This window comes from Tursiops truncatus, chromosome X, assembly GCF_011762595.2.
Source record: "Tursiops truncatus isolate mTurTru1 chromosome X, mTurTru1.mat.Y, whole genome shotgun sequence".
Lineage (NCBI taxonomy): Eukaryota > Metazoa > Chordata > Mammalia > Artiodactyla > Delphinidae > Tursiops > Tursiops truncatus.
The window spans coordinates 100,593,126-100,616,708 of NC_047055.1; the positions used below are offsets into that span (position 1 = coordinate 100,593,126).

The window sequence follows — 23,583 nt, forward strand, 5'->3', positions numbered from 1 at the left end:
GCTCATCGGATTCTCAAAGGTATCTGTGATCCAGGAAAGATGAAGAAGCACTTAACTAATGGTTTCCAATGTTGCTGGGTAAAATTGTAATTCCTTAACAGCCAAGGCCTTTTATAGACTCATCCCAATCCTCCTCCTAACCATATCTCCCACCACTTGATACTAGAAATCTCCCAGTGGAGCCAGACTTGTGAGGTCCTGACTGACTGGGCACATTCTGCTCTTTCCTTCCCTAAGAACTCTGATTCTCTAATATCCACGCAATTTAGAATTCTATTCTCAAGCACTTTTCTTTAATCTAACCCAAACCACCATTTAAGAGTCCCTTAAGCCTCAAAAAAAACTTTCTTGACCTCTTCAGATTTTAGAAAACCATATATTATTATTATCTGTATTTGTCGCACTTAAAATGTATGTAACTTGTGATGTATGGATTTTTTTTTCCTCGTTAGATTTAAAATCCTCATAGGATAAGAACAGCCTCTTACACAACTTTGTGTTTTCTCCGTTATTAAGTAAAATTATATTCATATAGTATGTTCTCATCCATTCTCTGGTGTAGTCAATAAATATTTATTGAGCCCCTCCTGTGTGTCAGGTTGGGTTTCTAGAAGTGAACAAACCTGGCAAAAATAATTCTATAGTCTACATTCAAGTGCGGGAGATAGGTAAATAGATAAGATTAATTAAATGTATAATATGTTAAATAGTAGTTAAATGCTAATGAGAAAAAATATAAAGCAATTAAGAGGGATAGGAAATGGTTCTGTGTAAGTTTGATTTGGGGGCAGGCAGTTTTAGATGGGGGAAGGGCAGGGAAGGACTCATCAATGTGACTTTTGAGTAAAGACCCAAAGGAAGTGGAGGAGTGAGCCATATCTGTGTCTGGGGGAGGAGAATTCCAGGCATAGGGAAGAGCAGGTGCAGATGTGGGAAACTATCTAGCCTGTTTGAGGAATACGAGGAGGGAGACAAGAAATAAAATCAGAGAGTTAATGGGGAGCCAGACCATGTAGGGCCTTGTAGGTCGCAGTTACGTCAGTGAATTTTACTCCCTCGATAGCAAGGATTTGAGAAGGTTATGATGAAACATTTTACCAGATCACTCTGACAGCTCTGCTGAGAATAGATTAACAAGGGCAAGGGTGGGAATAGGGGAGCAGTTAGAAAACTAATGCACTGTTGTATGCAGGCTAAGATGGTGGTTTGGATTATGGTGCTAGCAGCGAGGATAGTGTGAAGTGGTCAAATTCTGGATATATTTCCAACTAAGTGTTGTATGAGAGTAAAAGAGTCATCAAAGTTGACACCAAGGTTTCTCTGCTGAGTACCTACAAGTTTGACCTTGTCATTGATTATTGAGAAAGGGAGAACTATAAGAGAGGTAGGTGAGTTGTGGTGGTACAATGCGGATGAGTATCAGAAGGTCAGTGTTGGATGCTTGAGTCTTGTGATGACTCTAAGTAGAGCTACTGAGTAAGCAGATGGATCTAGAGTCTGAAGTTCAGGGAAGAGGTCTGGGCTAGGCTTATAGAATTAGAAGATACCAGCAAATGGCTGGTATTCAAATCTATGAGACTGGATGAGATGAACATATTTTTGTTGCTTGGATAACATAGAATAATTTCTCCTTTGTTTTCTTCAGGATTTTCTGTTAAAATTGTGACTTGTCTAAATGAAAAATGTTATTGAGGAGTACCAAAGAGTAACACTCAACTCTTAAGGAATGTGGGCATGGGTTGTCAGTCAAATATCAGAACTGGGGACTTCCCTGGTGGTCCAGTGTTTAAGACTCTGTGCTTCCACGGCAGGGTGCATGTGTTCGATCCCTGGTCTGGGAACTACAAAAGAATTGAAGTGAATCTCATGAAACATTTTAAGTTGATTTATATTTGTCTTTATATTTGTGTGTGTTTCAGGCCAGACCTGTTTGATTGGAATAGTGTGGTTTGCCAGCAGTCAGCCACACAACGACTGGAACATGCATTCAACATTGCCAAATATCATTTAGGCATAGAGAAACTACTGGATCCTGAAGGTTGGTGCATTTCTAAACTACCACTGTTTTTAGCATAGTTTAATGTTGATCATCTCAGGCTTAACATTTCCACAAAGTAAGCACAAAATAGAAATTCTGCATTGTGTTTTTCTGTATTCCAAGTATATTTAAAATGTTCTGTTTTCCTGAAATACATTATGAACTGTCATACATGATTTTAGTTCTCAGAATACCAATATCTAAAACTAAAATGTAAAACTTTAGAAAAAAAAATTCAAGCCTTTAGAATGTATATGCCTCACAGATGAAGTATACTGCATTTAGAGTATATTGACTCCAAATAATTATAAAAAGTTCATGTTTTGCTTATTCTACCAAGAGATTTGATAGACTAATCAGCTATAAATAATTAGCTACTCTTGCCAATTTCATTCATACACTTCATAAAAGGCAACATGGTTTACTGTTTAAATCAGGAAATCTATTCCTGGCGCTGATTTTGTTGTAATTTGTCACTCTGGGGGAAGTCCTCCATTGAATGGTTATTTGTTTTCTGCTTCTTTAGTTCACAGGCAGTACTGTATTTATATTTTTATAATATTACACTTAATTAAATTTCATCCTTATCTCTGGTGCTGCATAGTCATATCTTACAAACACATGGATTAGAGGGAAAATAATTCCTGACCTCTGCTTTTCTTCTAGCCCATGAGGCACTTTTTAAATTTGCCAACTTCTTTGGAATTGCAGACTATATTCTCAACTTTCTTGAGGCTTTACCACACTCTAAACCCAGAAGTTGGAGAGGCAGTGTCAGTGGGATTGATATGTGCAATATAGTACAAGCTGATATTTGGGTAGGGTTATATAATTCTTTTTTCTTTGGAATATTGAATCAATCCCAAATAAGGAGATCCTTGAGTATCCCAAATAAGGAGATCCTTGAGTGGTGGTCATAGGTCCCATCTGGAAAAGTTCTGAAATAACTCAGAGGATAGCCTTTTACTGGTGAATTTATCATCAACCAGAATCTAATCTAGTGTTATAGACCCAAAAACCTGATTACCTCATCTTATTGATAGAAGATCCATATGGTGGTGGTAGTGGTGGGGGAGTTAACTTTAAACCAGATGAAAAAAAAATGATATAACAATCAAAATGGAAGCTCATTTATTTTAAATGAGATATTTAACAATCACAAGAACCAGAATACTCATATCTAATTGACCTCTATATTGCTCTTGATAAGCACATGGACTTGGGAAGGGAAAACTATAGCAATACAAATGTTTGTGAAGTTGGAATCAGATTAAGTTCATTAGAAATGTTTCTTCTCCTTTAGATAATGCATGACTCCTGTAACCTCTTATTATTGCTTCAGTAGATGGTCAGTGTCCTTCCTGCCCCAGTTTAGCTGGGAGCAGTTGTATCAATCATATTTCCTTGTTTTGAAGGATTGGGGGAGGGTTACCTCACTATTGACTCTTAGTACCGATTGATATATGTGTTTTTTCATACTCTAGTGAGGTAGAGAGGGCAGACATAATGAAAATATGACTCCAGCCCCTGAGGGTGAAAGCTATAGTGTATGAATCTGAAAGATAAGCCTGTTAATAGGTTTTTTGTTTTTCGTTAAATCCACATATGGTAGTCAGTTTCTGTTTGGGATATTCTTGTGTGTGCCTTATCCTTTCGTAAAATAGTAAGAGTAAGTTTAAAATAGATCTTTTCCTTGCTAAGTGATAAAATGGCTTTTGATCTCTAAGTCCTCCTTTGAATCAATGAAGTAAGGGAACCTAGATAGGCATCCACATCACAGTCAGAAAGTAGATTGATAAGCCTATAATCAGAAAAGGGCAGTTAAATAAATAATATATTTTATAGCATAAAATAGCCTGATACAACCAATTCCATATGTTCTCCTAAATGGAAAGTGTATGTTGAAATGCATGTCATATAGGCACACCATTGTAATATCTCAAACTTGATAATTCAAAGTCAACCAGGTACAGTATGAAATACAAGCTGATTAATAGAGATCAAACTACCACTTATGGTTTCATTTTGCCAGTAAACTCTTCGATCTGAAAACTTTTGCTATTTATGGACTCCCTTCCAAGAGCATTCTGTCTCCTAAACTGGTTTATTAAAGGTTTTTTGGCTTTCAATAAGATAAGGATTCAGAATAAATCTTAAATTATATTTTTAAGTGTCTATCAGTTCCTGCCAGTGTGTTAGGGAAATACTCAAATATGCATTTAAAAATTATTGCTCAGTATTTTTCAAGACACGATATCAGTGATAATTGAAAGAAAAAAATTAACCAAATCATAAGGATTTTTATTTACTGATTAGTTAGTCGCAAAACACAGAATAGCATCTCTTAGAATCTAAGACTTAGAACAGGCTATTCAGTGTATCTAACAGGTGAGACTCAACGGACTTCTTGCATGTCCTGTATAGTAATTACCTTTCAGAAGTTCATATTTTTATTTAACCAATTATTGGTTCTTTAGCTTATACATGACGATGTCAGCTATTCCCCAAAGCAGTTTTTGTTTCATATCTAATATGCCCCTTAGGAGGCTAATGAAACATTTAGCTTTATATTTGGGGAGATTTTTATTATTGGGGGCATTGAAGTTATATTTGGCTTAAAAAATACCTGCCCAAAAATGTTTTTAGAATTTTAAACATATGCTTTATTGATTGGGTTGATTTATAAATTAAAAAGTCATTGAAATATAATTTGGAGCTTTTCATATCTTGCATATATCGACTTTGGTATGCTTTGTTTGGCCTTAATTGGTGTTTTGAGGCCTGAGGTTTGATTTTAAGTGGAATTGCCTTTTAAAATGAGTAGCAATAGGCATTAGCATAAGCAATTTCAGGAGCTGTTTCTGGTGTGTTTAAATGTTAACATATGCAAAAACAAGTACTAGTAGGGTAAAATTTAATAATTTATGCATCTTTATGCTTATAGATATAAAAGGTTTATCTCCTTCAAAACATATCCTATTGTGAATCATTCAATTCACTCTCTCTCCTGATTTCCCTGTAAGACATGCACAGTAGTGCATTGTGGGTTTCACGTGCATTGTTTGCTTCCCTGAGTTTCAAACAAGTTGGTTTGTTTGCAAATCCTCACAATACTTTATGCATTAAGAGAATGCTTTATCAGCTTTTCCTTGTGAATAACAAAGTGTAGATGTTCTAAAAGTAATAAAAAAATTGGAGATAAAAATTTGTGCCGGTTCTAGATGACTTTTGACTGTAGTAAGTCATTTCCATTTGTGATGGGCAAGATGATGTGCACATCATCTGTGGCTTACCAGGGTAACTTTAGAATGAAAAATGAATGATGAGAGTCAAATTTGATGAACACTAGGGCTTTCAAGAAATATTTGTAACCTCAAAATGACATTCACAAGCCAATTAGTTTGGTTTTAATCCACTTCATTTTAACAGCATGAGGATGGTGACACAGATTCTATTTTCTGCCTGGCTAATCCCTGCATCACTCTTCAGTTGTTTTTATTTTATTTTTTTAAATTAATTAATTAATTTATGGCTGCCTTGGGTCTTCGTTGCGGTGCACTGGCTTCTCATTGTGGTGGCTTCTCTTTGTTGCGGAGCATGGGCTCTAGGCGCATTGGCTTCAGTAGTTGCAGCACCCGGGCTCAGTAGTTGTGGCTCATCGGCTCTAGAGTGCAGGCTCAGTAGTTGTGGCGCACGGGCCTAGTTGCTCCGCGGCATCTGGGACCTTCCCGGACCGGGGCTCGAACCTGTGTCCCTTGCATTGGCAGGCAGATTCTTAACCACTGCGCCACCAGGGGAGTCCTTCAGTTGCTTTTAGAGTCTACTTTTCCACGAATTAGCTCTACCTTTTGGAAAGTTTTACTCGTGAATAAATGGTCTCTGACTTCACTTTGCATGCATGCAGCTGATTAGTCTTTAAAAAAGTATTCAAGAGAAAATATATTGCTTTTACTATAAAAGAGGAGAAAGTCCTTAAGGCCTCTTTTTGGGTTTGATATCGTTTGAGCAAGTGGCGTTTTTGTTTCTAACAGCTTTGTTCTGTTCATCGCATTTTGATACCATTAACAAAAAGAAATGGTAATAAGTAGTTTACACTAAGTTAAAATGGAAAGAGTAAAACCATACCAACTCAGAAGGGTGTTGTTAAAATAAATAACTCGAACTTTTTATGGACAGGCACACTCATTTCATATCATTTAGATTGTTTTTTTTTCTAGAACCCATTGTGGAATATCTTTGTTTTCAGAGAATTTAATGAGGTTGGAATATACTGGTGTTCCTCATGTGTATAACATTTCAACTAGAAGTTATTATTGTAAATATCTCACACTCTTTAGAGCCAAACTCTCTGCAGTGCAGAGTATTCTATTTTCCATATATTAAAAAAGTATTTTAATAGTACATATATTAAAATGGCCATTGCCTTTTTGATGACAAAGTAACAAAATATATGTTCCTTTGTACTGTTTTGTTGATGTATATCATTATCTCTGACAGAGTGTCTTAGAGATAATACACATTGTAATTATCTAAAACTAAATCCTGAGTTTCTTGGAAGAACAGTTCTTAGTCTACTTACTCTACTACAGAAAATAGAAAGTATCATCAACTGCTTATACAGATATGATAATAGCAGAATAATGTTCCTATTATGTCAGCAGGAGACCACTTTTTCCAGCATTTCTTTTAAAAGATATTAAAATTTGATCATTAAAACCAAATTATATCATTTAATAGTGTTAAATGTAATAATGAAAATATTTCTTTAATTTTGAACATCAGTGGATTGCAGTTGAAATGAGCAAATTAGAGATGCCATTATTGTATTAGCAAAGGAATGGACTACATTAGTAGATTTAGTGTTGCCATCTCATTTGCTTAATGTATATTCAACACAACCTTTTAGCAAAGGAATTTGGGAAATACTGTGTTAAATACTTTAAATATATACTTCTATTAGCATTGCTTAGAACAGAGACTAGCAATGATACATAATGAGGCTTTAGAAAAACTGATGGCCAGTGTAGAAGTCCAGAGAAATGTGATTAACATATTTCTAGTCTGCATATCATTAGAGTAAGGGTACTTATTAGAATATCCTTGACTATTTTTAGGTTTTTATCTTGAACCTTCCTCTTTTTACACACCTTTTTTTCTATGGGCAGACACATTGCACAACTAGCTTTGACTGTCCACTGCCACTTTAACATACTTGAATGCATTTGAGTTAAAGATGACTTTAGCCGATGACTTTGAGGCATCCTCAGATTTATCATTGCTACTATAGGAGAAAAATCTTTAAGGGGCAGTGAGGCAGTACTTTGTAATACATAGCAAAATAAATAAATGAAAACTTTCTATGTGGGTAAAAAGGTTACCAATAATAGTATACAAATATTAGCATAAAAATGAGGATAAAGATACTATATCGGGCTTCCCTGGTGGCGCAGTGGTTGAGAGTCCACCTGCCGATGCAGGGGACACGGGTTCGAGCCCTGGCCCGGGAAGATCCCACATGCCGCGGAGCGGCTGGGCCCGTGAGCCATGGCCGCTGAGCCTGCGCGTCCGGAGCCTGCGCTCCGCAACGGGAGAGGCCACAACAGTGAGAGGCCCATGTACTGCAAAAAAAAAAAAAAAAAAGATACTATATCAATATTGTGATAGAGATGATTATACTAACATTAAGATATTACTGTTGTGATCTCCTGTTTCCTGGTGGAGAATTTTCAGATTGCTTATTGAAACAAATTTAAAAAGTTAATACATTAATATATAGTTTCCAGTAGCCTGAAAAGGTAACAAAGGCACATGAGACAGAGAGAGAGAGAAGGAGGGGGAAGAGAAAGAGAGAATGACTTTCACATCTCTTTTTGATATCCTATTTTCTACCTTATTCTTAGTTCAGATAACATAGAAAATGAATATTTTTCAGGACAGTTTGAGCCAATCACTAATGAATTGAAGTGATTTTTGTTCTGCTGATCCATTTTGGTTGTTTGGATGACAGAAATAATTGAATGTAACTGTCCCAAATTCACCCGTTTAGACAATAAAGAGACCTCCAAACATTAAAAATGATATCTGCGTGTGTAGTACATGGCCTGAATTTACCCTTTATACCATAATTTGGTATTTTCTCATCATCTTTATGTTCTTTTATAATTTATCCAATTTTGCTCTTATAGAAAACAGTCAGCCAATTTATATTTTTTATTTCTGTTAGGAGTTTATTTGTTAAAATAAGAGGAGTATTATTCATTGTTACAGTTAAGTAATATAGTTTCTCACTTGATTGTGGAATGTATTTTATTTTTGATTTTTTTGCCTGCATTGAGTCTTCGTTGCTGTGTGCGGGCTTTCTCTAGTTGCAGCGAGCAGGGGCTACTCTTCGTCGCGGTGTATGGTTTTCTCATTGCTGTGGCTTCTCTTGTTGCAGAGCATGGGCTGTAGGCGTGTGGGCTTCAGTAGTTGCAGTACGGGGGCACAGTAGTTGCAGCTTGAAGGCCATGGAGCATGAAGGCTTCGGTAGTTGCAGCACGTGGGCTCAGTAGTTGTGGCTTGCGGGCTCTAGGGCACAGGCTCAGTAGTTGTGGCACACGGGCTTAGTTGCTCTGCGGCATGTGGGATCTTCCCGGACCAGGGGTTGAACCTGTGTCCCCTGCATCGGCAGGCGGATTCTTAACTACTGCGCCACTGGGGAAGTCCTGATTGTGGAATTTAAATAATGAAATATAGTCTAATCATGTGATTTAAGATTTGCATAGTGGATGAGGTTCTATACCAAATATATTCAGAAGCATTTGAGTGTAATCCTTGCCTAGGTAACTGGGAATCTCTTTTTAATTACTTTACCGGGATGGTTTTTACAACTGTTTTTTATTTAAGTTGGGGAAGTATAATATCCTAGGCCTATGCAGTCAGGAGAAATAATATTGAATGACAGGCCATCTATAAATTGTTTAAACAGTTGGGAAATACATCCACCATGTTCCAGTGCTGAATGACATATAATACATATCTTGTGGATGGTGTCCCCAGGTATCATCACTAGGAGTCCATTAGACTGTTAAGGAAATATATTAGAAAAAATATGTGTTGCTCCTCTGTTATGATTTTAATAAAACTCATATCTTAAGTAATACATGAGATATTAGCAACTATGAGTAATTAAAGTGTTTTGTAGTTGATATTTGTGTTTCTTGTTTATCATGGGAGGGTGTAGACTTACTAAGAGCATTTTGCCAAAACAGAACACTGTAATTTGCCTTCTCACTTGTTCATTGTGGTTCAGCACATGCTGTAATGAGAGAGTACGGCATGCAGGAGGCTTTCTGTGCTTCGTGTCTGGGTACTGAGGAGAGTTCCTACTTTTTTTTTTTTTTTTTTTTTTTTTTAATCCTCAAATGTGCAGAACTAAAAGGGAATTCTCCTTTTCAGCCTATTTTAATTTGTGCTGCCTATTGGTTTTGTTCTTATCCTTCATGGAGTGTTGAAGGTCTCTTTGTAGATGATGGTGAAATGTTGAGTGTTTAGAATATCCTAGACATAGCTACCTGAATAAACGTCCTCTATTAATCTAGAACACTAGAAGATAATTTAGAAAAATCTCTCAAAAGCTTTCTAAGACAACAGAACTGGGGTCTGAATATTTGCGGTGTGGAACCCCTGCCCTGTCTTACTGTGTAAGTGAAAGAAGTGTGTTTTCTTCAGCGATTCCCTATTGCAAAATATGGGACAGAAAATAGTTTTACTGGTATCACTCTATTTAGTAACATCTTGATGTCACCAGTGACCTCATAGTCTTCAATAGTGTCATTTAGGTAAAAGTTCCAGTGTATTGTTTTCTTGGCCTTCTGTTTTAAAGGTTAAACTAAACCTTCCCAATTTAAGTGTAAGTTTAGGACGTTGTTTTCCAGGCTTCCTCAGATTGTTACTGTTGGCAGAATTCCACATTACCTTGTAGAACAGGGTTCCCATGTAATGCAATGGTAATGAATGAGAGAAATCTTCAGAACATAAAATATAAAGACAGCAGCCAAAACACTGTCAATCTAGAATTGGCCACCATGGAAAGCAGTCACCCAGTTTTTCTTTAATTCAGAGACATTTGTTCCAGTGGAGGCTGGGCAGTGTTTGGAGGATCCAGGGGAAGCAGGAGGCTGCAGTGAGCCTCCTAAGGCAGAGGCTTTCCCTTTTGCCACCTTCAGGATTTTTTGTTCACTATTGTAACCAGATAGTTATTGTGTTTTAAAATATAAAGGAAGAAGACTGAAACTGTAAATACTTTGTAAACATAATCATTTGTACTTGAATAGTAGGGTTTTAAAGGGCACTGATATCCCACCAAACAAAAGGTATAATAAATTGACCTTTTTATAAAAAAAACATTTTGAATATTTAAACAATTATGGAAAATGAAAATAAAATGGCATAGTTTGGAAATTTCTTTGAGGTTTTAATAAAGTCAATGATGGTATTTGAAAGTAAAGCATATGTTGCTTATAGCTGGGACATTTTTGTTCATTTCACAGTCTTCAAAATGGAATTAATTGTGTTTGATTAAAAAAATAGGATATATCACAGAACTTGCAAATGGATATTTGAAAACCTTAAAACTGAGTGCTGGGAAAAAAGGTATCAGGTTGGTACATATGTTTTCCAATTAAATAATTTCTCTCTATAAAAATGCATGGGCCATTTAACAGCTAGAATATGAAATATAAGGTGAAAATATATTAATTTACAGTAGTATTTGGATAAAATAGTAATGAACTAGAGTCTTGGTTGATGCCATTTCTTAATACAGGATAATTTAATTCTCATAAAAATGGGATTTAATTCTTATGAAAGGGACCAGAGACTTTATAGTAGTCTTGTGATTATACTTAAAAATAATAAAGTACACTCTTAGATTTATTGGCTTATGGCAAACTTGTGGGGTTAGTGGGTCATATGCTATCTACTTGAGAAATGAGGAAACTGTAACAGCTATTAAGTGCTTGGGGATGTTATGTATTATTAAAATTTAATAAGATGGTTGAAATTTACTGTTTTTACTTTTTAGAAATAATCAATTGTTCTGCAGTATGGTTCTTGTGAGATTTTAAAAAATACTGCTGAGTAAACTTTTACCTCAAATCAAAACACAGTTTTCCCCTAAAAATATTTTTCTAATTTATCACCAGTGATGTAAATTCAAATATGCAAAGCTCTTTTTGGTAAAATGTAACTAAAATTTAAGTAGGACAACCATGTTTTAGGAACCTCACATTTCTTTTATACAATAATTCTAGGGCAGTTTATCCTATTTTATAGATGGAAAACCTGAGGCTTAGAGAGCTTTACTAAAACCAAGATCACACAGCCAATAGAAAGATGAGCAGGAATCGAATTCAGCTTTACCTCTCCTCAGAGTCCATGTTCTTTCCAACTGCACTGCCCAGTAAAATCACCTGGGGAGATTTATGAAAACATTGGGGTTGGAGCAGATATTCTGATTTTATTGGTCTGAGATGGGGCCCTGACACCAGCAATTTCTAAAAGCTCGTCAGGTGAGACTATTATACAGCGAAGGTAAAAGTAGCTGCAATAGAACATTTGTTTCCTTAGGTATGTCTTTTTAGAGGTTAAAACCCAGAATCTGTTGTCCCATGTTTTTTTTTAAGACGTCTAGCATTTTCTTCCTCAAGAGGTGACTAAGCCTGCTGTTCAAATCTTCAATTACTGGAGCATTGCTTATTGCTAACAGTCCTACCGTTAATGAGAAATGGTTTATCCACCAGATAAAATAGAAATAGACTAGCTGTCACATAAGACTGGCTACCAAAAACATTCTCTTTTAGGATTAAGGGACTTGCCTTATCTGCTGTCCGCACAGCTCTCTCTCTCTCCATCCCTTCTTCTGTTTATTACTTCACGGACGTGATAGAATGACGCTCTCACGCACACAGTGATTCCACCAAAGCGTTGTCCAGGACAACCTGTGTGCAGAGGTGGTCCCTGGCTCTTTGTCCTTTTATTTATTTTTCCTTTTTTCTCTTCCTCTCTCACTTTGATCCTAACTAGTATCGCTGTGCCCTGTCATCAGGGGTTTGATGATCCGTTTTTCAGCCAGTAAAAATATCTTTCATTGGCATAGCTGATAAAGCCTCTTATTCCAGAGGAATTTTTAATAATAACAAAGGGATAATAAAAGTAAGGAAAAAAAATTAAAATGGCAGTAAAATAATTTTTTCACAGTACAAGTTTGTGATCCTATAAATCCATTTAAAAGAAGCAAACTGCTTTAGTTAACTTCATGATCTCTGATATTAATGCCAGAAATAGGTTGGCTTTAATCACAAGCTGTTTATCTAGGATTATTTTGCTAAACAGTCTGTGTTTCAGCTGGATATATGACTTTTAGTGACAGGATATAACAATCATTGGAGCCTGCAATATCACTGTAGCTGCAAGGGGATCAAATTGGCAATTATACTCACAGATGCAGTAGAATGTAATCTAATACTACATTTACTTAGCTGTGTAGAAGGATACAAAGCATGAGAGATGCTGGCATGGAATCTTTATGTCATTGGGTGGCCCAGAAACACCCAAAATACACACATTTGCCCCCTATCCACATGGGGAAAGAGCCAGGGTCAGTGTGGGCCACTTGACACAAAGAAGTTCTAGCCACGATTTCCCACCAATATTTAATACCATTCTAGTAACAGAAGATAAAGGCCTGCTTATCGATTCACAGCCCCTCCTCCACTAGCCTAAGAGCAGTTCTAGTTAGCAAACAAAAGAGGTACAACTTTCCCAGTTATCTCAACTCCATAGTTCTAGGAAAACAAAATTCTCTGGTCATTCTTCTAGGCAAGCTTAGGCCTGATTTAACCTTTTATTCATAGAGCCAACTAGCCTTGGGTTGAAATCCAGTTTTTGCCATTAATTAGTTATATGGCGCTGGGAAACTTTCTGAGCCTCAGTTTTGCTCATGTGCAAAGTTGAATCAATAATATCTACCTCATACAGTTACTGCAAGGATTAAGTTAAATAATGCCTGTTAAGTATTTAGCCTGTAATACGCATTCAGAAATAGTAGCTAAAACATATGTCAGGTGCCTGGAATATTGCGGAAATTAAACGTTGCTTCCCTTTCTATTCCTGTAAATTATCTTAATTAGAGAGAGCTGATCTTCCTAATTATTTTGCCTTCCTCCAGAATAAAGGCAACTCTCCCCAAATTAAATAATTACCCATTTAAAATCTTACTGTTTTTCCTGTGACCGTCCCACCCATTCCAGTTTCCAGATCTGAGGGATTTTGATGGTTCACAGCTGCGTTTCTGGGTGGTAGTCCTTGATATCCTTGAGCTCCAGAATATAATCTAACACTTCACAGCAAACTTGAACTATAGGTTGAATTCATCAGTGGCGACGTTACACACACACATACGCACACACGCACACGTACACGTGCACACAGACTCAGTTACACTGAAGATGTTCAACAAGTCTCCTGAAGACTAGTTCATAATTATAATACGATTTTCCTGTAATTGTCACAGTATTTGCAAGATGCTGATGAGCACACTTGCGAAAATATAGTTTTTCTTCTGCAGCCGTAACTTTTTATTTAACGATTTGTGGTGGTTGAACTGGTTCCCAAGAATCTCAGAAAAACTCTTGTTTTCTGAAACCCGGAGTAGCATTTGTACAGGAATGTTGATGTGCTCTGGTGTAATACTGTCCGAACATTTGTAAGTGCTGGGCACAGTAGTTAACATTTTATAAATATAATTTTATTTTATTCTCATGACAACCCCAGGAAGTAGACACTATTATGGCCATTTACAACTGAAAAGTGTAAGTAACTTGCCTATATCACTCAGCTTAGTGAATTGGAGTTGAGATTCCCTGCTTGTAACTACTACAGAAAATAATTGTAATGCAGAATATTTCTGTCCTCCTCCTTGATTTTTTTCTTTGCATTGATTAAGAAGTTGCTCTCGGGGCTTCCCTGGTGGCGCAGCGGTTGAGAGTTCGCCTGCCGATGCAGGGGACACGGGTTCGTGCCCTGGTCCGGGGAAGATCCCACATGCCGCGGAGCCTGCGTGTCCGGAGCCTGTGCTCCGCAACGGGAGAGGCCACAGCAGTGAGAGGCCCGCGTACTGCCAAAAAAAAAAAGAAGTTGCTCTCTTTGTTACAGAGCTAATTGACTTTCTTTTTAAATGGAGGGACATCAATCAGTTGATTCCAAATGTGCTGGAAATAAATGTAAAAGTCATACAAACAGGAGTCCAGACCAAGAGAGATACTGGATTCTGTCTCTATACTATGATATCTTCCTTAGAGAATACTTAAATAATTAATCAAAGTGGAAGGATGTTTACACATCTTGCAAGTTTGGGGTCGTATCCAAGGCACACTAAAGTTATCAAAGCGAAACACTAACCAATTATGAATATATTCCCTTCTACTCTCTCTCTTGTTAACTCTAGATGGCAAAAGCATCGCTTAAGGTATGCCAAAACGTCTCTCTCAGATATTTCCTCATCAGCTTGTGATGTAAACATCTCTTATCTACTCTCTAAAATATGGATTGGCAAAAAAAGGGGGAGACAGAGACAGGGAGAGAGAATCTTAAGAAGGACTAAGTAAAAATGTACATTTTACCTAGGCTTGAATATCTAAATTTCTCTGTATGGCGCAGTTCTTTGTGTGGATTTATTATTGGAGCCAGTTGAGAACTTGGGTCTGTATAGAATCAGCTGGACAAGTGAACACCTTGCAAAAGTGTTTTAAAAATCGTTTCATTAATGTTCTATTGGTAGAGGTGCTATAGGTTAAAGCATTTAAAGTGAAATGAATATACATATATGCCTGAGGAAGAGGAGTGGCTCTTTTGAGATCTCTTGGGAACTGTTTTATTTAAAATTAATACTATTCAATAGGCAAGAGTACGTGGTGAAGCCCTTGATAAATGTACCTCATATCACCTAAAACATAATAGTAGACCATGATATTGGTGTAGTTGTTGTTAACCGAAGGGAGTCTGAGCATATATTGGCAGGAAGTGGGGAAAGAATAGCCTAGAACAATAAGAATCATTGAGTACTTGGGTATTTGGAGAACCTTGGTGCAGGAACCAGGTTTGAAAAGGCTAAAAATAAGGACAAATCTCACCCAGTTCAAAATATAACAAATATAAAAATGAATAAGATGTAAGCTCCTGGATAAAAATTAAATAATTTATATGTAATTTTCTCTGCACTGTTGTATCTCCTATTTTTCCTCCACCAAAACATAAAAGAACTGCATGTGAAAAATAAGAAAAAAAAGTATAAAATATAGAGTATTAAGGAAGTAGGAGATAAATTAAGCTTTACATTTTCATTAAACAAGTAAATCTGATGGTTTGAAATATTAGTTGCAATGAAAAGCTGCTCAACATCACTAATTATTAGAGGAATGCAAATCAAAACTACAATGAGGTATCACCTCACACTGGTTAGAAGGGGCATCATCAGAAAATCTACAAACAACAAATGCTGGAGAGGGTGTTGAGAAAAGGGAACCCTCTTGTACTGTTGGTGGGAATGTAAATAGTTACAGCCACGTTGGAGAACAGTATGGAGGTTCCTTAAAAATCTAAAAATAGAATTACCGTAAGATCCAGCAGTCCCACTACTGGGCATATACCCAGATAAAACCATAATTCAAAAAGAGACATGCACCCCAGTGTTCATTGCAGCACTGTTTACAATAGCCAGGTCATGGAAGCAACCTAAATGCCCATCGACAGACGAATGGATAAAGAAGATGTGGTACATATATGCAATAGAATATTATTCAACCATAAAAGGAACAAAATTGGGTCATTTGTAGAGATGTGGGTGGACCTAGAGACTGTCATACAGAGTGAAGTAAGTCAGAAAGAGAAAAACAAATGTCGTATATTAACCCATGTATGTGGAACCTAGAAAAATGGTACAGATGGATCAGTTTGCAAGGCAGAAATAGAGACACAGATGTAGAGAACAAACATATGCACAGCAAGGGGGAAAGCAGCAGGGGGTGGTGTGTGTGGTGGTGGTGGGATGAATTGGGAGATTGAGATGGACTTATAATACACTAATATGTATAAAATAGATAACTAATAAGCTGCTGTATAAAAAATAAATAAGATAAAATTAAAAAAATAAGATATCACCTCACCTGTTAGAATGGCTGTTATTGAAAGGATGAGATAACAAGTGCTTGTGAGAATGTGGAGAAACGGGAACCCTTGGGCACTGCTGGTGGGAATGTAAATTGGTACAGCCGCTATGGAAAAGAGTATGGAGGTTTCTCAAAAAATTGAAAACAACTACTGCCTGATCCAGCAATTCTATATCTGGGTATATATCTGAAGGAAACTAAAGAGATTTCTGTACCCCTATGTTCATTGCAGCATTATTTACAATAGCCAAGATATGGAAACAACCTAAGTGTCCCTTGATGGATGAATGGTTAAAGAAAATGTGGTATATGTATACACTGGAATGTTAGTCATAAAAAAGAAGAAAATTTTGCCATTTGCAACAACATGGATGGAACTTGAGGGCATTATGCTAAGTGAAGTAAGTCAGACAGAGAAGGACAGATACTGTATGATCTCTCTTTGTGGAATGTAAAAAATACTTAAGCTCATAGAAGCAGAGAACAGGCAACAGAAGTGGTTGCCAGAGGTGGGGCATAGGGTTGGAGGTGGGGAAATAGGTGAAAGTAGTCAAAGGGTACAAACTTCCAGTTATAAGATGAATAAGTTCTGGGGATGTAGTGTAAATCATGGTGCCTATAGTTAACAATATTGCATTGCGTATTTGAAAGTTGCCAAGAGAGTAGATTTTTAAAATTTCTCACTACGGAAAAAAAGAAAATATTGAAACTATGTGAAGTAATGGATGTGTTAACTAAACTTACCGTGGCAATCATTTTGTAATATATACACATATAAAATCACTGTGTTGTACATCTTAGACTTACACAGTGCTTTATGTCAATTATAATTCTGTAAAGCTGAGGGAAGAGACAGTGTTCTAGCAAAATAAAACATGGAGGTAGGATGTACAGTGACCAGTGTGAGACGGACACTTCAGGTTGGGTAATGAAGGAAAATGAGTTTCAAACAAAACAGTCAACCAACACAATAAACAAAGTTCCCATCGGAAAGCTGGTTGAAGTTTCATTAAAATGTATATTTATCTGGAAAGGTTGATATAAAATCTTTGTACATAACAATATGTTGTGTCTTTCCATTTAGAAAGGATTTGTGTGTACATCCTCCAGTAAAATTAAACGGTCTCCTTTACATATTGATCTCAAAACAAAAAAACAAAAAAAAATATTAGTTGCAGTGAGATTTCAGTAATATATGACATAAGTTTTCTATTAAATGATATTATCTGTGTATTCGTAGTAAGTGGAAACATATATTTTAAGGAAAAAAAATATTGCAAAAGGAAAAACTGATAACTCCTCCATTCTTCTTCACCTTAATCTTAATATGTACTGGTGAGTCAAATGGCAGTCAAAGGTAGCCAGCGCTTGAAGGAATGCTTTCATTTGTTTAAAGTAATCTTTTCTGAAATTGATCAGGAGGCACCGAATAACCATAATAATTCTGAGAACTGTAATCTTACAGAAGAAATGGAAACTTTTGAAATTAGAATTTACTGTCAGAACTTAAACACTTGCTACTTATATAAGCCAATTCCAGCATTATTACAGAGCAATATTATTTTACCTAATATGTGTCTTTTACTGTGTTGAATGCATATAGATTAACCTAAAAATAAAAAAGAATGATTTTGTAATGCTCAGTGTTGGGCAGGTAGCAAGATAGACTTGGATTTTTTTTTTCTCCAGTGAGTGGATATACCCGCACCACTAATAAACTAGAGATTTTGGAGCTTCTCCTTCTATTTCTGACCTTGTAGTTTGTCTCAGACACTAAAAACCCTTTTAAAATTTATTTGCCTCAGGGTCATTATTTTATCAAGTAGAAATTCATTTTAATTCATCACTTATTGATTAACAACTTTATGTAAGGAAGAGTTCTATATACCCCAGATGCATAAAAAAAAAAAAAGGTATAGAATCTTCCAAGGAACTGACAATTCAGTATGAGCCAACAAGCAAGTACATGGGTAACTATTATACATGACAGAATGTGACCTCATCCACACAAATTAAGTAACATGTAGTAGAATATTTTTAAAAATATGAAACATGTTTGGAAACAGCATCCCCTTCTAATAAATGTTTATGTCCAATGAAAATGTGGATGCGTTATAATCTTTCAGGTGGAGTATTAAAGTAAAATCCACTGGATCTTTACAGTTGTCCTTGCTCGGCTTCCTTAATTTTATTCACTGGACTTAAATACATCACTCTGTAAATAGTGAAGGTGATTTTAGAGGAGGAACCTAACCTGCTGTTCTATTTCCTTATTTCTTTCAAAGTCCATTGATTTATTAAATAATAAAGTCCTTTACCATTTTGAATAAGATTTGGTAGATATTGTTTTCTCTTGAATATGTGTGATTTCTAATACTGGATTTTTTCTCGCATGTTTAAAGCTGTTCTTTAGGACTGATGCATCAGCTCACGTTGGCAAAAGTCGTAAATCCACATGTGTGCACATGCATGTACACACACATAGACACTCATAGGTTTGAGCAGGGTGTTTTTCAAAGCTAAACCTAGTGCAGTGAATCACCTCCAACATGAGAAAAAGCTCTTTAAACTATTTTAAGTCAACATGAACGAGAGAAATTGGCCTGTGATACACCTTGGGTTCTTAACCTTTTTGGGAGCTATGGAAGAACTACTTCTCAATAAAGATAACATATATTGACAATAAAATATATAAGGGAGGACATCTACTTATAAAACTTAGCAAACGATGTAGTAGGAACAGTTGTTTTATTAGCCTTCTGCTCTTTAATGACTGAGACCATCCTGGGGCTATTTAAAAGATGATTTAATTTGTCTTCTAAACACATGGATGAGTTCAGGGTGTTTCTTTTTTTCCCTTGAACTGACCATGTCTGCACTGACATTAAAGGCATGGATCAGGAATCTTTGTAATAATAAATCAGTCTTTTAAATTACTTGAGGTTGGTAATTTAAACAGCTTTAAACATGGATAAAATGAAGTATTATAAGTATTTGTAGTAAAATATTCCATCAACTTGTTGCCTCAAAATTAAAGGTTGTTTCATATGTAATTTTAATGTGAACTGTATTTGAGTATAAACTGTATCTGCAGTTTTTATGCAATATCTATATCATTATCTTCTTCATGAAAATTATCATTTGAACAAATATCTTCATAGCGATAGCCTCTTCCAGTTTCCCCTAGACCAGTAAATGGTGCCATCATCTATTCGCTCAGTTGCTCAGAGCAAAACCTGCAAATCATCCTTTCACCAATCCCTGTTATCCCTAAATTTCAATCCATCATGATGCCTCGTGGGTTATACTTTCAGAATAGATCACTAAGTCTTTGGTACCTCTCCCTCTTTACAGTCACCACCCCGGGTCAAAAAGTTTTCATCTCTTTCCTCGACCACAGGAAGAGCTTGCTAACTGCAGGCTCTGCTTCCATTCTGGCTCTACCTTCAATACCTTTTGTGCACAGCATCCAGAATGATATTACACAGTTCAAGGCCTTAGCATTTGCTCTCCCAACTGTTTGGATGCTCTTCTTTCACACTGCATTTCACACCTGAGTAAACTGAGCCCCAGAAAGATTATGTGCTTTGTTTAACCAGCATCAGGATAGCATGTTTCTGTGGTCTTAGGTACATGTTAAATTGTTCTTAGTCTCTTGTTTTAAATCTGTCCTTATGTTATTTCCTATTATGCACACTGCATTTGAGATCAGCTGTTTTCTTTGATATTCTAGTGGTTTCTAATCATAATATCTAATGGTTATGTGAAAAAAGAAATATTTTCCATTAATAAGTGTTAATGGAGAGCATAGCCTGTGAAATTATCTGTCTTGTATTTCATCTACCTTAGAAAATGGTTGTTTTCATAATTTTTATTGGAATATGTTCAAAATTGGTTTTTATTCTTCACAAATTACCATGTTGCTATTTAATATTTAACTGAAGCCAGGATTAGGGAAACGACATAATAACTTCCTTTCTTATCTGGGAGCCCAGATGAATATTGAGAGTATTAAAATATTAATTAAGGTATCTGCTATCCTCTGAGGAGAATGTCATATATTTGTGGAATAAAGACAAAACAGAGCAAACATATCTAATTTTATTTCTCTCAAGTGTGGTTTAGATTAACTTTACCCATACCTTAAAAGTTTTAGCTGGATGCTCCTCCCTCTACTTAAGCTAGTTTGATCTCTGAGGTAAGAGATGTAAAGGGAGCTGTACTGCCTTATTTTCTGTGTGTGTGTGAGTGTGTGTGTTTATATGCATTCATGGGGAGATCTTCTCGATGCACAGGGAGAGAGAATAAGAGAAACAAGGCAGGTACGGGCCAGAAATCTGATTACGCGATAGAGGACTGACACAGTCCAAAGCACTAGGCAGGCAAGGAGACTACTGGGATAGGTAGGAGCAAGTTGGTAATGCAATTTACTTTATTCATTTACTCACATAATGAATACTTATTTAGTGCCTACAATGGTCCATTTATATTTGAGTTAGATAAAAGGATGTAAGAATAAGACATCACTGCATTAGAGTATGATATGCAAGGTCCAATGATTTGTCTTCAAAATATGTTCAGTTGATGTTTTTTTAAGTTTAATATTGTTTAGTACAATATTAACAGAGTAAACAGTACTATTGGTCTTTCTCATATTTAACTTTAATTGTATGAGTGATGTACAATGCAATAGAAAACACCTCCACTCTCCAGGAAGAATTAATTTTGACTTATATTCCAGGGGAGATTGTTCTTACTGTAGTACTGCTGGCTTATCACAATACGGTTGGTAGTTCTAGGCTTGTCCAGTCATCTAATAGATGGTGACTTAGGACTCATTCTTGTTCACAGCTGAACTCTTAAGGGCCTAAAAGAGTGCCTGCTTTTTAGTAAGTGCACAGTAAATGTTTGTTGAAACCATGGGTTTTAGATTAGTAGATTAGTGATAGAGGGAAGGCTAGTAATATATCCAAAGATCAAGTCAGGATTTTTTTGGCCGTGCCATGCAGGACCAGGTATTGAACCGGTGCCCCCTGCAGTGGGAGCGTGGAGTCTTGACCACTGGACCACCAGGGAAGTCCCTCATGTCAGGATTTTAAAGTTCTAAGTAGGATTGATCTTATAAGCTATCATCAGGCTAATAGGTTAAATTCACTTTATTACTAATTAATACAAGGAACTAATAATATTAAGAAGCAACTAAATGGTCAGCATCCCATGTTGGAATTGTTGTTTGGGTTCCACCTCATATTTTCCTTCTTATTGGCTATTTTATTGTCTGTTTAGGCTGGAAAAGGTCTTCCTGATTATCTTCATTTAAAGAAAAGAATACTGGTGAAGGTGATTTTTAAAATTATGAAGTATGTTAAATTGTAGACCTTAGGTTTGATTGTAGACCTTAGGTTTATAAGAAATGTGTAAAATAATTTATCCCCAAGCTAAGTGATAATCATACACAGTATGGTGCAACAGGCTATTTTAAAGTATCAAACTTTATCTAAAAATAAATAATAGCACATCATATCAAAGGGATTGAATGGTTCTGTTGGGCAGAAGAATGTTAGATTGTAGTTGGGATTTCCATATGTGGTAGAAGAATTGATAGAGATAGAGAAGAGAGACAGAATATGTGGCTGTAGTACTCTCTATGTGGATCATATTTTATAAAAAATCATTTTGACACTTTCCATGGTACAGATTGACTGTTCCAATTGGAAACATGAAACACATTTTGTCTCAGTGGGTTTTGTTATTACTGTATATACATAAACAATACATACTGCTTTGCTTTTTAGGTTAATGCATGCACTATGAGGATTTATCACGATTTATATGGAAAATTATGTGGTGCTTATAAAGGAGAAGGTATATTATAAGTGATTTCTTAGGTAAAAATAAAAGTGATGACATATTTAAACTGAAATACAAATTGGGAGGTATCATTATAATTTAAATATTTTCTCAAAATTATTTTTGAATGGGAGAAAAATAATCTATAAAATATGTGAAGAATTTTATTTCAAAAAGTAAATTTAAAAAAAATGTCTGAACTCTCATGCTAAAAAAAGTACTTGAACATGCAGATAATTTGTTAAGCTTTTTAAAAATCCCTTGAAAAGGAAGTGTTCAACAAAGAATTCTTTGATGCAGTTATCAAAAAATCTTCATGAAAAAAAGTGAGAGCAGGTGAATATAAATATTATGTGTCACTGTGTCTGAGCAGTATTTTTCATGGTTCCCAGCCAGTAGTGATTCCCTTGTATGGAGTTAAATCAGTAATAAAAGAGGAGGAATAGGATGACTTTCATTTGAAACTCAATTTCTTGTTATTTTGTGAGCTACTGTGCCACCTATCAGTGGAATAATAAAATAATTCACACATAACCAATTGGCTTAAAATAGCCATTTTCATTCAGTAAAATGTACTACATTAGCCATTTCACAAAAATAATTAGTGTCTATAAAGATATTGAATGTTTGGGGATGCCAGAACAGAATTATATCATGGACCAAGTGAAAACTGGTACTATGACTTTTATTTTTAGGTCTATAGGTTTAAACCTCCTCTGTTAGGTAGAATAATGGCTCCCCAAAGATATCCACATCATAATCCCTGGAAACTATAAATATGTATGTTACATGGCAACAAAGAATTAAGATTGCATATGAAATTAAAGTTGTTAATTAGCTGACTTTAAAATAGGCAGAATGGGCTTCCCTGGTGGCACAGCGGTTGAGAATCCGCCTGCCAATGCAGGGGACACGGGTTCGAGCCTTGGTCTGGGAAGATCCCACATGCCGCGGAGCAACTAGACCCGTGAGCCACAGCTACTGAGCCTGTGCGTCTGGAGCCTGTGCTCCGCAACAAGAGAGGCCGCGACAGTGAGAGGCCCGCGCACCGTGATGAAGAGTGGCCCCCGCTCGCCACAACTAGAGAAAGCCCTCGCACAGAAACGAAGACCCAACACAGCCAAAAAATAAATAAATAAATAAAATTAAAAAAAAAAAAATAGGCAGATTTTCCTGGGTTAGCTGAGGGGATCCTATAGCCACATGGATACTAAAAAAGAGACACAGAGGAGTAGGTCAGAGTGATGCGATTTGAGAAAGACAGTACCCTCTGTTGCTAGCTTTGGAGATGGAGGAAGAGGACCGTGAGCCACAGGTTACAGGAAGCAGGCCTCTAAAAACTGGAAAAAGCAAGGAAACTGATTGTCCCCTAGAGCCTGCAAAGAGGAACATAGCCCTGCTGACACTTGACTTTAGCCTAATGAAACCCATGTGAGACTGACCTATTTAACTGTAAGATAATTTGTGTTGTTGTAATCCATTAAGTTT

The 23,583-nt window shown here is 36.2% G+C and overlaps 1 protein-coding gene across 1 annotated transcript in view; it reads left to right on the top strand.

Annotated features, from left to right (window-relative positions):
• The window catches only part of LOC141277572 (dystrophin-like), a 334,453-nt gene that overhangs the window by 34,161 nt on the left and 276,709 nt on the right, over nt 1–23,583 (top strand). Inside the window, exon 5 of the mRNA XM_073798896.1 lies at nt 1,920–2,038. Coding sequence (XP_073654997.1) covers nt 1,920–2,038 — 119 coding nt within the window. The remainder of the gene's footprint in view (nt 1–1,919; nt 2,039–23,583) is intronic.